Raw genomic sequence first — 17583 nt, forward strand, 5'->3', positions numbered from 1 at the left:
AATAAACAATATATTTTTTATAACAATATATGAAGACTGGTTTTAGAAAAAACACTTCAAATATTTGTGTTTTTTTATTGCTTTTGTTAACAATTTTTTTTGTAATTCTATTAAAAAATTATAAAGTTTAGGATTTAGAGTATAGGATACAATAGATACATTTTATTTGATATTATTTAATATATTATAAATTATAGCTTTGAAATTATTTGATAGATCTTATTTAATTCAAAAAATAATTTAAAACAAGTAGAACAAAGTATATTCTTAAGTGTAAAAAATAAAGATATATCCAATACAATTTTAGTTTCAAAATATAATATTGTTTTAGAAAATCTTATATATATAAGTAAATTATAAAGTAATGAAAGCTTTAAGATATATGTAGATGTTTATATATATATATATATATATATATGTGTGTGTGTGTGTGTGTGCATATATAATTTATTTATAAATGGAGACAAGTAGCTTTTGTACCCAAAAAAGATCAGTAATAGTATAATGGACTTGGTAAGAATAACATTTTGTATTGATACAGAAATTAAACTTCGATGCAAATTTAAAACGTGATTCGGCAAATAATATTATGCAAAATTGGTCTACTATGCAATATTAACAATATAATGCAAATTTCTAACAATATCATAAAAATTGTACTTTAAAAAATAGTTTTTTTCCAATTATTTAGTATTAGAATTAAATTAATTTAGAAAAATAATTATTTATTTGTGATGTATACTTATTCGAGTAGATGAAAGAAAGACTCTCACGAAAACTGAAGGTGCCAAAATTTTAATTAATCTACAAACAGTATGAAAAGAAAAAGCAAAAGCAAAAAATATATATATATATATATATATATATATATACAATTAATAAAAAAAGCAAAAAGATATTTAAGTTGGAGGTTTAGAAGTATTAGAATATAGATATATAATATAATAGATAATATTAAAAGTTACAAGATTCTGCCTTTTACAAAGAGTTGTAGGAACAAGAACGATTGAAAACAACAATAATAGAAGAAAGTCAGAGGATGCAATCTCAAAGCACTTGCTAGGAAGTATTTTAGAATTTTTTAAGAAAATTAGCTCATCTGTGAAATAAAACCTAGACTTGCGTCTGATAGGACTATTAATTACAAGAAGCAGGTGAAGGAACAAAAAGATGAGTGGAAAATCATTCAACAACACTTTGGAACAAGCCTTCTTAGATCTAGAGCAACAATTGCTGGAATGCAAGTCAAATACAACAGCCATTGCTAATTTATGCTTGACAATTAATTCACAAACAGTTAAGTTTCATTTTGAGACCCACTACAGGATGTTGAAGCAGCAACATGTGAGTTGTAGAAGATGAAGGATGCACATTAGCATCAGATCCTTCCAGTATTGACGAGGCAGCAACCCATTTTCAGGGATAGAAGAGTAAAGTAACAGTGGCCCACAGAGAATGTCCACTGCTGCATGAACGAGTACCAGATAGGAATGTATCACAAGGTTTGGAATTTTCTGCAGTGCATGGGGATCATGGTCGATGGCAGAATGGGAATTCTCGCGTTCGTCGTAGGGATCCGCGTGTGCCTTCAGAACCGTAGCTTTGACAAGGCGGTAATTTTTCCGCAACAGTCCTGTTCAGCATAATCAGCCCGTGGAAGTGTGATGGAATGAATTAATTTATCCGAGCAATTGGCTAAAGTGCATTGACCCACCGCATCCATCAGCTGGACTTACGCAGCGAACCACAACACCAACGGCGAAGGATCCTGAGGCGTCTGCGTTACGGGAATCAAGCGTTGCTTATGAATCTGGAGTTCACGAGTGTCCGGTTTCATGGACGCAACCTGTGGATCTTCAACCCAATTGTTTGCACCTGGATAAACGACGAGACGCTCGAGGAATCCATGGATAGCTCCATCGACGCGGATCACTTCGACGTCTTGCCTGCTCCTCCCGATGTGAGCAACAAAGCCAGGTTCTACAGCCTCAAGGCGATCAGCACCGAGCATCGAAGACAAGAGATCAGGGTCTGAAGAATACGATGCTTCTTTGCGAAAACACCTGAGGCGACGACGACGACGAGGTGATGAAAATGAAGGAGGATATCGATTAGACACGGATTTGGATGTCGGTAAGGGCGACGGAGAGCTGTTCGAATCTGATCGGAAGCTTGATTGTTTGTACTTTATTTTGTTTTATATTTCTCTCCATGGTTTCTATAGTTTTTTTGTTATAGAATATTTAATTAATAGTTGACAAGTATCAGTCAATCAGGATTCTCAACTAATGTAATTTAGTTCCTCAAAGTAATAATTTGTTAAAATTTGCCATTGAAAGTAATAACTTTTTAAAATTCTATTAATAATTTTTTTGGAAATTTGCCATTGAAAGTAATTGGATATATTCAAAACATGTTTAGGATTTAGGATTTGTTAGAATCAAGATTTGCAATCAAGAATGTGTCCTTGTTTGTGTAAAAATAGATTGGCAAATAATACAATAGAAAATGAATTGACATTTGATAATAATGTCAACTCTAATGATATGCCAAACTTGTTTTAGTTCATGTATTTGAGGATCATAATACAACAAAATAAATTACTATGTAGCAAAAATATTAACTCTAAGAATAGATTAAATTATGTATTAGACTTGAATTTGATTTGTTAGTTGTTTTTAAAGACTTGATATGTTCTAAAACAATTCAAATTATTACTTTTTTATATTTGTAATTGATAAGTATTAGTATGAAGCTCAATCTTGCTACTACAATTAGTAAAAAGACCATAAGAAAGATTCCTAAGGACTACAAACAAAGTGTCTAAGTTGTGAGACACTTCCATAATGTCGTTTTAAAAGTTAAACAGATTCCTTAAGAAAGTAAGAAAGTCACATAGTGATATTGAAAATCAAATTTACATCTACAAAGTTTGTGAGCTTTCTTGAATTTTATATAATTATTCTTAACTTTCTAAAATATATTATTAAATATTCTAAAATAAATATATTTATTATTTAAATTCATATTATTCAAATCATTTTGAATGTTATTTTTTGGTTTAAAAAACATAAAAATCTATTTACAGAATTTAATAAATTTTATAAAGAAAATATGAGATCAACAAGACAAATTTAGTTTGTTTATCTAAAATTTAATATCTTTTTTGGTATCATAAGAGCCTTAAATTACAAAACATCTATTTGCACTTATAAATGAACATTATAATTTTAAAACATTTTACAACATAATAGTTGTTTCCAAAATATTATAAAATCATGAAGGTGTGATTTTATAAATCTTTAAACAAAATTTAACTAAATAAGTTTTAAAATTAATATCAAGAACAATCTCTTGACTTAATTTTAGAGCATTAAGTAGATATAACAATATTTTTTTAACTAATGTTGTAATCCAAAAAAATAAATTATTCAACTTATATATATTTTTTTATATTTTCTGCAAAATTCTTTATTTCTACCAATTATGCCATCAAATAATTTTACAGACATGCTAAAAAATACCATATATAAAATATATATTTATAATTAAATTAAATTTAGTTAAAATATAATTTTAGTTAAATTAATAACTACTTTCAAGAAAATAATCTATATAGTTTTTTATTTAAGAAATTAAGTTCAAATTTTACAAATATTAGTCTTGTTAAACAACCAAAAATATAAGTATAAACAAACTTATTAAAAGATAATATATTCATGTACAGCTAAGAAAAAAGAACAATTATACGAAGAATATATATATTAGAAAATCTTTAACAAAGAGTGGAGTAAAAGAAAGATAGTGATAAGATTAAGAATGGCCTTATTTTTACATCCATATATTTTGATTAGAACGAAGTCAATTAGAAACCTTTCTATTGACCATATGACTATATAAAAAAAATTAAAAATTAAAAATCTAAGTTGTTAAATGCTTCCATAACAGTTCTTTAGAAGTAAAAAAGTTCTTTTGAAGGTTATTATAGTTGCATGGTGTGTGTAATAATGTTATTAGAAATACATCATTGATCTAATAAAGTTTTCTTTACTTTTATTTATTTAAATAATATAGATCTTTGTAACTCATATTGTAATTTGATGTGTATCATTGCCAAAGAATTTATTTTTGTAATGTTATAATTTTTTTTAAGAAAAGTTTTTAAACAAATAACAAAAATTTCTCCAAAATTAAGACCATGTCTTAAATTTATTTTATTACATATGAATATATATATATATATATATATATATATAATATTTATTTGAATATAGCTATAGATTTATAATAAATTATAGAGAAAATATTTATTAATATAAAAATTAATAAAATATAATTATTATAATTATTAATAATACTTGATAAATATATCAATTATGTTATATTTAAAATAAGTATTGTAAAAACTAAGATTTAATTGAAACAATGAAACAAAATTTTCTTCACAATTATTATACACTACAATATTTTAGTATAAATTCATATATATTTTTTACATAAAAGATCTAATTAATGTAAAAACAACCAAACATAAAAATAGTCAATTACAAAACAAACTACTATAATATAATAGTAATAGAAACAAAATTTATTATAAAGAATGTAATATTTGTGCTAAATAAAAGAAATTGTAGTAATTAATTTGTTCAATAGTACTTTGTATATACTTTAAGTTTACAAATTTTTAATTCCAAATAAATTACTGATAATTTTTTAAATTTATTTTGCACATATACATGCATCTTTTCTTCCATAAAATAGACAATGTAGTTTGGACCTTCTTTCTATTCCCCACCCACTAATTAGACAATAAGTTTTTGTTCTTAGAACTATAATAGGCTTTTGATCCATGCTATATTTTTTAATTGATATCTTGTCATTCAAATATTTATAATGTTTTCTATCTTTAGATGTAACAATCAAAAAATTAAAACAACTTCTATATGAAGTACACAATATATATTTTTAATAATTAAAATATATTTTTTAAGTAATATCTGAGTAAAAATAGTATTATCATTCAAATAGTATCAGAAAAAGTTCAACATAGAAAATATTTTATAAAAATAATTACAACTAAACTATAATATTATGATACTACATGAATTATTGTATTAAGTATGCAAGTTTATAATTCTATGATAATAAAAAGCTTCTAATGCTCAAATGGATCTGAATCAATATGACATGATTTTGATTACTGGATATTGCAGTGATACAATTTAACTTTTTTTATGATGTTTAAAAGCAATTACATTGTAAAAGATAAATTTTAACTAACAGTTTATTAGAATACTCATGCAATTGAATTACATATATATATATACCATTCAATATGTTTACGTATGATATTAAAATTTCTTAAAATAACAACTTAAAAAGGAGCCAAAATTTATTTTATAGAATATTGTCCATGAAATATAAAATGGATAAACATTCAAGTTTAGATTACAAAATAAAGGACCGAGTTTTTCTTTACAAACTGTTTTGAAATAATAATAAGTTGAAGAAAAGAATAAAACACAAGGAAAACATGTATCATTATTATCATCATTATTTAACAAACATTGTAACAACATTAACATGCAATTATCAATATTGAATATTGTATGTATGTTAAGTCGGTTCAAATCACTTGAAAATTTCAATGCTGTATCTTATAATTGCAGTAAACAAAAATTCTAAAACCCACTGCACACTCAAACCCAAAAGTTACAAGTGTTTGAATGTTTGCAGGCATTGGTAGATCGAAATCAACAAGACCACAAACATGGTGTTGGTTATGAGCCACAACTAATTTTTTTATCAAAGTGTGTCCAAGTGCTTACGAGTGAAACATTTAGTCACTGAGAGAAATGTGGGAAGAAGGCCTATCTTTTTCGGCCCCCTCGTGGGAACAGGGCCAAAACGAAGCTCGCTCGCTCCACTGGAATTAGGGTTTCGAGAGGGGAGCTGATTTTTGGCCAGCCTTGGGCTTCCTCGTCGCGCCGTTGCCACGGATCTTTCGGTCTCGGTCCCTCTCTCTCTGTTTCGTTTATGACTCGGAAACGCTGTGCCTCCCTCGTCTCCTCTCCCGTAGATCCTCTCCACATGGCTCAGTTGAGGCCGTAGCTTCGGACTCCGTCTTGCATTTTTAACAACCATTGCACTGCGCTTCGTCGTCGTCGTTGTCTCTAACTTGTAGTCGTTTCCTCGCCTGCCGCTGACGGGTCATGGGCACCGTCTCTCGCTCAGGTTGCGACTTCTTTCCCCGTTCAGCTTCTCTTTCTCTCTTTGGTCTTGTGAAGTTTCTTGTATTTTGAATCTTCGAATTTTGACTTATTCTTCCCTTTCAATGTGAATGCCTTCCGCGAGTTTTCTCGAGGTTACTCCTCTTTCTTTACGTGCCATGAAGCCCCCTATTTAGGAGCGCTGTGTTGCTGTCCTGTTTCGTGTCTGTTCGCTGCTTTCGTTCTCTGAAGAACTCAATACTGGTGGTTGTTTCTTGCGTTCTTTACTTACCTGACTTTTTGTTTTGTTTTGTTTTTTTTTTGTTTTTTTGTTTTTGTTTTTGTTTTTTGTTTTGTTTGGTTTGCTCCTTCTTGTCTTTCGCGCTTGTTTAGATTTAATTTGGCCGTGGAGTGTGTTACTCGATATCGTTACGATCTTTTTTAGTGAAGCGCTTTTGGAACTGCGTGTGCTGATAAAGAATTTGCCATTGTTTACTTGGTTGGGAGTGCAGACATTGTTTGTGTTGTCTGAATTACCTAGCCTCTTTGAATCAGACGAGTGAGCGCGTTCAAATCTTCAAGACATTAAGGGATTGTTGGGAGGCTAGATAAAACAGGCGTTCGGGATAGATATGCCTTTAACATGGGGAGAGTCGACTTCCGAGGTGGTGGTCACTGAGAATGGAATTATAGCAGGAGCGACCGGTGGTCGCTCTGCTAGACCATCATACGTGCCTCCTCATTTGCGAGGCCGTCCTCAGGGTGCTTCCGCAGGAGGTGGAGTGAGCAACAACGTGGATATTGCACCAAAAGGTTCGACTGGAGCCAACCCAAACGCTATTGCAGCTCCTGGGCCTGAAGCGAATGGTGGAATTGCAACGAGGACCGGGAATGGATCGGCGTGGGGCGCTGGTTCAGGAGTAAACCATGTGGCGAGCTGGGGAAATTCGAGTGGTTCAGGTAGGGGTTATAGACATGGAGGAAGAGGTCGGCGAGGAGGTTGGGAGAGGGAGGTTAACCCTTTCGCAAATGATGGGCCAGTCGCAGAGAATATATTCGAGGCAGAGAACACGGGTATCAATTTTGACGCGTACGAGGATATACCGGTGGAGACAAGCGGGAACAACGTGCCTCCTCCGGTGAATACATTTGCCGAAATAGATCTCGGTGCAGCACTGAATGAAAACATACGGAGATGTAAGTACACCAAGCCCACGCCGGTGCAGAGGCATGCCATACCAATAAGTTTGAACGGTCGAGATCTGATGGCTTGCGCCCAGACGGGGAGTGGGAAGACCGCGGCATTCTGTTTCCCTATTATCGCGGGGATAATGAGGAACACTCCCCCTGGGCGACCTCGTGGCGGAAGAAAGGCACTGCCGTTAGCTCTTATTCTATCGCCAACTAGGGAGTTGACAAGCCAGGTGAGTAAAGTAGCGACTAAGATTGAGATGGACGGGTTCATGGAGGAATGTGAAATACAATTATTGGTATATGTACATGACTGCTATTTTGTGACATGGAATTTGTTGAATTCGGATAAGTGTTAATAGTCGTTAAGGTCCACGGAGTATATGTTAATCTTTCATTGCAATACTGGTTATTTTAAAGTTTGTTATGGAACTGTTCTGACATACATCGCTATTGTTTTGCAGATCAGCGACGAGGCTAAGAAATTTGCATACCAGACTGGTATTAGAGTAGTGGTCTGTTATGGTGGTGCCCCTGTTCACAATCAGGTGTGTATCTTATGCTCATTTGTCATTGCAATCCGAAATGGTGCCTAGGCCAAGAACAACAATTAAAATCTGATTGTTACGTTCCTAAGCTTGTGTCTGCCAATGTTTTCTGTTCCAACACGAATAATGTTTCGTTCTATGTTAACATTGAGTTTCTTTGTTTTGCAGCTTAGGGAGTTGGAAAGAGGTGTTGACATTCTTGTCGCAACCCCAGGACGTCTGAGTGACCTTTTGGAGAGAGCTAGGGTTTCCTTGTCTATGGTACGATATTTGACGTTGGATGAGGCGGATCGGATGTTGGACATGGGTTTTGAACCTCAGATTCGCAGAATAGTAGAGCAGATGGATATGCCACCGGCTGGTGAGCGTCAAACAATGCTATTCAGTGCCACCTTTCCAAGAGAAATTCAGGTACTAATGGACTTGATTTCTTTGCTCAATTCACTACAGTTTTGGTGGTTGTGGGATGATGTTGACTTTCATCTACTTCTGTGGTGCACCATCTTCTGTGAGTCTGTTAATTTTCTGTACACGTAACTCTGGCGGTATTCATTAGTTGTATGGACAATACTTTCTATGATGATCAGACTTCGTATGGGAAACTTGTTCAGTATTTGACTGTTTCTGGCAATTTTGTTTTGGCAGAGATTGGCATCGGATTTCTTGTCGAACTACATATTCCTTGCTGTAGGCAGGGTGGGATCTAGTACGGAACTGATTGTGCAGCGCGTAGAGTACGTTCAAGATGCAGACAAGCGCAGTATGCTTATGGACCTGATCCATGCTCAGAGCGCTTTGGCTCCTCCTGGGCAGACATCGTTGACGTTGGTATTTGTCGAGACAAAAAAAGGTGCAGATGCATTGGAAGACTGGCTGTGTCGCATGGGTTTTCCTGCGACAACAATTCATGGCGACCGAAGTCAACAGGCATGTTTATTTTTAACTTTTATATATTTGTTTTGGGATAGTTGTGAAAGGTGTTGGCTTTGAGTATTGGTATGGAATCTATGAAGGATTATTATAAGGATTGTATACCCAAAAGTTGTGATGGAGTGTAGACAAGTTGCTTGTGATATTTGCACGTCTCTCAGTTCCAGTCGTTTGCTCTTCATTCAATCTCGTCTTGGTTGTCTTGGAATTGATTCCTGAGAGGTGTTTCCAACGCAGGAGCGAGAACATGCTTTGAGATCCTTCCGGACAGGAGTTACGCCTATTCTTGTTGCGACGGATGTGGCAGCTAGAGGGTTGGATATTCCACATGTCGCACATGTTGTGAATTTTGATTTACCGAATGACATCGATGACTATGTACATCGTATTGGGCGTACAGGGCGTGCCGGGAAGAGTGGTGTTGCCACGGCCTTTTTCAATGAGAAGGACCAGTCATTAGCAAGATCTTTGACAGAGCTGATGACAGAGTCTAGCCAAGAGGTCCCAGGATGGTTAACGAACTTTGCCACTAGAGCTAGTTATGGAGGTAGGAGCAGGCGGTCTGGAGGAGGTTCGAAGTTCGGAGGACGTGATTTCCGTAGAGAAGGTGGTCGAGGAGGTGGTGGAGGCCATCACGGTGGATACAATGGTGGTGGTGGTTACGGAGGTAGCAGCGCTTGGGACTAGTGGTATCATTATGGCAATTCAAGTAGATGTTGTAGGTGGTATAGTTTTGGTAGCTTCAGACACGCTCTTATGATAGGTATGTGCAAAGTTTTGCTCAACTTTCTTCTGTGGTTCATTAGATATGATGATTACCCATTTTGATCAGGGAGGTTGTAGATTGACTGGTCGGCTCTCACTTGGCCGGCTGTATATTAGCGCTCAGTATTTGTGGCAGAGCTGAAGAGTCATGGGTAGCCGGGGTCTGCATTTGTCATGTGCCTCTTAACAATTATCTGCAAAATGTAGAAGCTACATATTCAGATGTACATTGGTATTGAAGCTCATCTTTAATTCAGATGATGGAAGAGTTTGTAGAATAAGCTGTTCCCAGCATCCCGATTTCTTTGTATGACAAGGCGCTTACCAAGTGGTATTGGAAACTTTGATCGTTACTTCAACATGTTATCCCTACACTTAAGTTTTCAAACAAAATTGTCAACCATTTTTGTGAAAATTACTTTCAATGTAATTGCAACTATCTCACAGCTAAACATGCCTGTCATGAACATCCAGAACGTAACAATTATGTAGAACATCTATCTGCATTATTTCATTCTATAAATTTAAATATATTTTAAAAAGTAAACAAATGATGTCTATTTATACATAATATACTCTCTACCCACAATAAGGATAAATCTATTCATGTCCTCTACAATTAAGCACATTTTCCATCTCTAAATTTTCACCCCACCTCCCAAAATGACAACTTTTTGCCGAGACATGCACAAACTTCTCTAATTAGTGCCAAAATTCCATATTATGGTTATATCGAAAGACCTTACGGACACGAAGTTGTTACAAAGCCTACAATACCGCACTCGACAACATTACATCAGGTGACTGAGCAACTATTTGAGTGACAATGACAAGTCTAGCTTTCCAAAGCTTCTGCTGCTGCCTCCAGTTTACGTACAGATGCACTGGCCATGTTTGCCTTCGCTTCTTGTCCAACGGCTGAATATGCCTGCACCTATCACACCTCAAAAAATGAATTTCACATGCAAATAATTTATTCCAGAGAGCGTTACTCAAATGCAACGCGTGTACTTCTAACTGGAAGTGGCAGTCAAGAGCTTGACATACAAATTAAATAATGCAGCAACCAAAGAGCTTTGAATGTCTCAATACTAAAAAAATGCCCAGCAGTTTTCAGTCGATTAAATGGAAACATACTAGAAGACGCCAAGTAAAAGGAATTCCACTTCTTTCCAAAACTCGTTGTTCCGCAACTTCCACCACTTCGAAATACCAACACAAAACCTCCAATTCTGAGTATGGTGTAGTGCTAAACTTGCTACAGAATATACAGAAACTCAGAAGCAAAAAAAAACATAAGGCTAAAAAAGACAGCTTAGTCAAGGAAAAGACACCTGGCAGAGGGTTTCCAGCACGTAAAAAAGCGACACACCATAATTCTTGGAAAACGTCTAGCTGCTCATTGGATGCGCCCATCACCTAAGGTCATAGAGGTCAAACCCCCAATTCTTAGTATTAATGATAGTAGTAATAAAAACAATAACAACAGTATTTTAAAATGTATTTTAAAATCTGCAGAATGCGTCTCAAAGAACACAACAGAAAGGAGGAACGCATCAAGAGCGTTAAGAATGCTTTCGCAGGACTGCTTACAAATAGCAACCACACCATTACCTTGTACTTGGATAGATTAGAATCAAGTCCCAGCAAATCGCAAACAGCCCCAAAATTGCGAACTCCATACTCGTACAACGCCTCTGCAAGCTGTCAGAATCAAAAAACCCGAAACGGACTTGGAGTATCAAATTCCTATCAGGAGTTGAATTCCATGAAATCACATGGAATAGTAATTGAATGAGACACAAACAAATAAGAGCATCGACCAAATTAGAGAATACATACTGAAATCACGGGCCACAAAGGCTTCTGTTGTTCTCCCTTCATATTCTCCACTCTGCAATAAAATGTACAGCACAGACCATCAGAATACTTATTTTGCACAAATCTGTAGCTGGGGAACACAGACGTATACCCCTAACTACGAGGGACAGTAACGTACTTGTGCTAACTATGCTCAATGATTTAGAGACCTCAGAGTTGGTGCTTAGGATGTTCGTTCGCATGACACCTATTCCAATTATTTCAAAAGAAAAAAAAATTACGGTATCAGGAAACACGGGCTTGCCTGAGCTTCAAGTTCTGCAGCAGCTTTCGAGCCACTTCCTTGTGGTCTCCTCGGGATAGCCCCCAAACCATCAAGAGGTCTTGATGCCACTCAGTATGCCACCTTTGCTGGTCATGATCCAACAAAAATAAAGAAAGCTCACTCAAGTCAGTTATTATTGAAAGTACTCATATGGAATCGACACACTGATATTCTTAAGACGCTGTGGTTGGAGTGAAAATAAGTCATCGGCACGGTTCAAGAGCATATATATGCAGCATGGACAAAATTCAACTCCAAATTCCAACCAAAGATTCAGCTTCTACCTCATCAAGCAGGCATGTCTGCATATCAGCTATTTTTGTAGTCACAATATCGTTGTATCCTCTGATATCAAGACGAAGCAGCAGACCAAGTGCATTTAAGCAATCCTGGAGCAAACACATTAAAAAAAGACCATGCGATTCTACAATCAGTTTCCCAACATATCAAATGTTAAAACATGGCCTCAAAACAAATAGACTGTGATAATTTCGTCAATGATAATAGTGCAACCAAGCAGATCTTCAGTGTACTTATTGCTTGGCAGGAATTAGAAGCGAAATGTGAGAATAAGAGCAAAAATAGATCAAGAGCACTTTCTTGAGGACTGTGCAGCGGTTGAAAGCCCGTGGGTCATTCCCGTACTGCTCACAATATGAAGGACTCCATATATTCAAAACTACCTACTTAAACAATCCTGGGGAGAGGCATCGACTTATTGAGTGTCCCAGTAATTCAGAAAGAACAGGAATAATCGATGCAAACACACCTGGGAGTTATTAGCAGCGGCATTGCTGCTCCAAATATGAGTATCATAGATCGTGACAACACTTTCCAAGGCGCCTTTGCCACCCAGCTCCAACTTGCATAAGGCTAAATGCCACCAGTTATGAGCGTACCTGATAAAATGTACAGAGAAAGAGTATTCGAAGTATTTATTCACTCACTACAGCATTATACTCAATAACACAAATGGAGTACATGGTTTGCGTCACGTGTACATGGCCATAAACAATTGACAACAAGCGAGTTGACATCCTTGCCGTAACATCCTTACAAAATAACATTATAGAAATGAAGAGTAGGCATCGCATAGTCATCTGCGTCGGTTGTTATCTACATCAACAACGAATCGACGCTGGATATGGGCTAAACAAGAAACATAATCTGCTGGAGTCGCAAAATGTTCTGACACAAGATGGAAGATACAATACATATATTGCAAAAGGACGAGAAATAAGTGACTTACATGAATGAACAACAAGAGATCCAAGTGTCACAGCAACTAGCTGCAAATGTCAATGCTTCTTTAAAACGACACTCATACTGAAGTACATGGCCCAGCTGCACCAACAGAAAAACACACGTTTGAAAATTCTAAGCATTCAACGACAGAGTAACATATAAGATTTTTGCGCAACATTAATAAAAAACAATCACCAAGCATAATGTTAATACAACAAACAAACGCATGTGCAATACTCCTGCAACAGTGGTTGCAAAAAATAGTAAACAAAAAGTGATGGCGAGTATTATTGAGAAAAGACATAGTTCGCACTATGAGCATGTAAGCTACAGCAGGCTCACACCGCATGTTGACTCCACACATCATGAGGCTCAATGCTTAGTGCCTTCTTGGCTGCAACCTCTGCCTCTCGCATTCTCTCTCCCACTTCCAACAAAGGAAATGCCAGCATTCCATATATATATGGACTTTCCCGGTTTGCAGGAAGCACCTATACATACAAATACTACCAATAAAATCGTGAGCTCGTTCTATCAAACTCTTTGATGTGTTGCAAACTCTACACAGAATCTTATTGTAGAGTAGTAGACACAAAATACATGGGTTGAATAAGGAAATAAAAAAACATGCGAAGTAACTAATACGTGAAGTGAAAAGAATTAAAGTACTCAAATTCAGAACTTTGCCCAGTACATATGTCTAGTTCATTGCCGTCTCCACATTTGTCTCTGCCTCAACATTTTTAATATGCCTCCTAATGATAGTATCACTTACCAGCTCAGCCATCCGTAGCATATCATGTGTCCGCCCCATGTAAAAGCAGAGAGTTTGACCTTTTTTAAGAGATGCCAAATCTTTTGGGAACTCCTCCAGAAGCTAAGAACATGCACATACAACGTAGATACCACGTTGACTTCGTCACGTTACACTAGGCCAGGCATTACAAACTTTGAACAAAAAGATCATAGTTGTGACCTCCTAAAGATGAGTTGAAGCAACCGTTAATGTAGCGTCGCAGAACTAATAATTAGTATTTACTTAGTCCAGAAAAAATAGCACTCAAAAAACTTTGTAATTTCATACAGAGAGCACACTATTTAAATCTGAATACCCATCCACAATCTGCCTTAGGTTATTGATAGCGATATTTAGAACCGAAATGAACATAATAGCTTAGTGCAGGACGTACCTGAAAATGCAAATCAACCGCCTCTCCTGTTTCACCTTTTGCCCATGCCATGGCTACTGCTAGCACTGACTTTTCATAGTTCGTAGCCTTATCCTGCACAAGACATTTTGTTGTTTGATCAATTTCTGCGCATCTTGCATACGGAGCAAAACTTGCAAACAAATTAATTGAACCCATCTTAGATACTGCTATTCGCCGTTCAATAAAGAAACCAACGAAAACCATTCGAACCAGACGGGAACAAATGAAAATACCAGGTTTTTATTAGCAGCGAAAAGGAAAGAATTTGTTTCGAAGTCTGGTTTTTTCTGAGTCAGTAAGTGAACGGCTGCCAATGCACATGCTAAAACACAACTACCATCCGCGTCAGTGGCCTTGAGGATAACTTCCCGTTCAGCACCATACGTCAGCATCTGTGACACCACACAAAAAGGGGGTATCAAAGCGAATCCAACACCTTGTTTAGTTAACAGTTTCAACGTCTTCATTCGTTTATTTCAGATAAACCAGACATCAATCACCAAAAATAATTTTCAGCAACTACAGAGGAGAACTTTATATGTCACAACCACAAACACAAAGATAAGAAAATCGAGGTAGGCTTTCTTTGCACCTCGCATGCATTGTATAAGTGTAATAAAATTAGTTGCGATCGTCAATATTTGACGGACATATGGATAACGAGAGACAAGTTTATCCGTGCAACTAGTAAAAGGTTCTCTTCATCCAAGTTCAATACTTTTATTCAGAATCAGAAGAGACTGCCTGAGCAAAAAGCATTCACCTCGCATCTTTCTAGGAGTGATTGCGGTTCTTCGAAACTCTAGTGGTTCATTTGAAAACTCTTGGATCTGTAGAAGCTCGGTTTCGTGAAATAATCCCGTAGTAAACTAGCAGATTTTGTGATACATTGCACTAAGAGCAGAGTTGATGTGAAGTATTGGGGCAGCGAATCACGATTAAGTTCGGAGCACAAAAAAAGAAGCGGCTCTCGTGAAATCCAATTGGAAGACAACTCCCGTGGATGGAACTCCAGTATATGATAATAAATTAGTAAATTAATAAACAACACAAGTGTTCCTACTTCAATACTCGCAATGTTAGGGTAGTAGACGAGCTTCAATCTTCCAGCTATGCGAGGACACACAACTAATTCAAACTACCAATTAGAACAAGCTAGTTTCCGAATTCTTTACCGAGCCCTCTGTAGAAACCAGTTGAAGCATCACGAAACGCTGTAGTTTTTTCGATCACCTTCACCAGCTAGCTAACGGCATCTAATTTTAGCATTTACAAACTAAGCGATCACGAAGCAATCGAGGAAGAGATGCAGACACGTACTTGACGATAAAACTCATTAATGAAAGAAATGCAGGTGTCGGATCGGGTGTGCACTGGATAACCCCACAAGTCGTTGCGGTAGTCATCCATGTTCATAGAAACGGCAGGAGAAACTCCATTGCTGCTAATACGGCTCAATTCTTGCTGAAGAAGATGATGAGAGGAGGAGCGAGTGTAACTGCCTCCGTCAACCCCTTCCGCCATGGTAGCAAGTACAAGTAAGCAATCCCAACGGCAGCTAGGGAGGTTGAGAGCACAATGAAGAAGAGACTCTCAAAAAAATTCTTAAGCCACAGCTGGAGAGTACCTAACTCAGATAAGATCAAGCGCAATTACACCTACAGAAGCTATCGAAGAAGTTGCAAATGGCAGGTTTAGGGTTTACACAGGAGCTATACACAGCAATCGAAGGGAAACGGAATTCGAGAAGATGCTGCCAAGTATTTAGTTCGATAAGGCGCTGACGGCATCAAATGGAACTACGCACGGGGGACATGTCTAGAGGCTCTAAAACTGCGTTGTACTAAAACTGAATAATGAAAGAAATTTGAAGGAAATCAATTTCTTTCAGCAGTGGGTTGTGCCCACCTCCATCTGGAGCATGACTCAAATTGTGTGAGTAGAGGTGACCTAGTCCTTACACAAGTGCAAAATACGCCTTTGTTTGTTTATGATTTTGTTTATGCCTTTGATTATTTGATTATTTATTCAGGGGAATGTTAAATAGATCCAAGTTTTTACTAAATTGATCCACCCATTCTAACCATCATGAAAGAAAAAAAAAAAAAAAAAAAAAAAAAAGACCTCTAGATTCATTCCTCTACTATTGGATTTGTAACCAATAAAAATCAACTATATTCATCATGATTATCATATTCTTCATCAAAGATGGATCTATTTAATAATAGCATGGATCTACTTAATATTCCACTATATTTATTTTGACTTCCTCTTGTGTGTGATATGTGATATGAATTTGTTTTATTTAGCCATTCATTCTAATTTTCTAAAAATATTAAATTTTTTTAAAGTTTGTTGGTTATTTCAAATATTGTTTCATTATAGGATGAAAAGAAGAAAAAGACTAAAGTTTAGATTTTCAAAGAAAATATGTGGTCTAAATATTCATTGAGATGTATTAATTTATGACAACCAAAAATTTGTTGAATAAACTTTAGAAGATTTATTTATAACTCACTTCAAAGATTGTTGATGCAATGTGAATAATGTATTACTTGAGGATTGTATCCACATGTATATAGAAAATAATATTTTTATGAGGAATTTAATAGAAATAGTAAAAATATAAGATGTTTTATTTTAAAGTATAAATTTAGCAAATCAAATTTATGATATAATAAAGATTAAGTAATGTGGAATTTTTAATTATTTCTTTGAAAATAGAAAATACAATATATGTACAAGTCGTGTAGTACATTATATGCAATCAATATAAAAATAGTAATTTGTAGAGTTTATAAAATAGTGATAAAAGCAATGCAAAAATATATCAAAAAAGATTATTAAAGAGTCCATGTATAGCGATTCAAAGAAGAACCCTCACCTAACAAATCAATTATGATTCTACTTAGTCAATCAGATTGTTGCAAATTAATTCTTTGGATGTAACAATCCACTAGTTACTTATTTGTCATAATACATTTTTCTAAGCTTGTTTTGCTTTTTAGTTTAAAAGGTTGGGAGCAAAACTAAGTAGCTAAATTTTTGAAGATAGAATATACAATGCTTGTATAATTTCTAATTAATTTCAAAGTTATTTATATATAGCTTGTTTAACTCACTTGATAAACATATCCAAAAGATTTATCATATTAGGAATATAAATCAAAGAAATAAATTTATTTTATGGTATAAAAATTTATTTATGAATTTTATTTTTCTATCTCCTAAGTTTCTTTGTATTACTAATAAAATTTACTTTCTTATGACATAAAAAATTTGGATTTTTTGCAAATTTTATCCAGCTTATAATATCTCTATAAGGTTGAGTGGAATTG

The 17583-nt window shown here is 35.3% G+C and overlaps 2 protein-coding genes across 6 annotated transcripts; one reads left to right on the forward strand and one right to left on the reverse strand.

Annotated features, from left to right (window-relative positions):
• Positions 1–5989: 5989 nt before the first annotated feature.
• Positions 5990–9924, forward strand: LOC112294421 (DEAD-box ATP-dependent RNA helicase 37). Its single transcript, XM_024544807.3, has 6 exons — positions 5990–6234; positions 6722–7633; positions 7865–7948; positions 8117–8359; positions 8594–8875; positions 9116–9924. Exons 2-6 carry the CDS (start codon positions 6842–6844, stop codon positions 9563–9565), a joined length of 1851 nt encoding a protein of 616 aa, XP_024400575.1. The 5' UTR covers positions 5990–6234; positions 6722–6841; the 3' UTR covers positions 9566–9924.
• Positions 9925–10127: 203 nt separating this feature from the next.
• Positions 10128–15920, reverse strand: LOC112294422 (uncharacterized). 5 transcript variants are annotated; one of them, XM_073540195.2, is made up of 14 exons: positions 15566–15920; positions 14479–14637; positions 14225–14317; positions 13810–13911; positions 13379–13525; positions 13039–13133; positions 12559–12688; positions 12074–12178; positions 11769–11875; positions 11486–11537; positions 11258–11347; positions 10978–11062; positions 10781–10845; positions 10128–10571 (listed from the first exon to the last, which is right to left on the reverse strand). In XM_073540195.2, the coding sequence occupies exons 1-14, from the start codon at positions 15767–15769 to the stop codon at positions 10479–10481; spliced, it is 1527 nt and encodes a 508-aa protein (XP_073396296.1). In that variant the 5' UTR covers positions 15770–15920; the 3' UTR covers positions 10128–10478. The 5 variants fall into 5 exon arrangements, with proteins under 5 accessions (XP_073396296.1, XP_024400576.1, XP_024400579.1 ...); XM_024544808.3 differs by having other exon boundaries at positions 10128–10577; XM_024544811.3 differs by having other exon boundaries at positions 10128–10577; positions 15009–15920.
• Between the last annotated feature and the right edge of the window lie 1663 nt (positions 15921–17583).

Source organism: Physcomitrium patens, chromosome 17, assembly GCF_059467195.1.
Source record: "Physcomitrium patens ecotype Gransden chromosome 17, ASM5946719v1, whole genome shotgun sequence".
NCBI lineage: Eukaryota > Viridiplantae > Streptophyta > Bryopsida > Funariales > Funariaceae > Physcomitrium > Physcomitrium patens.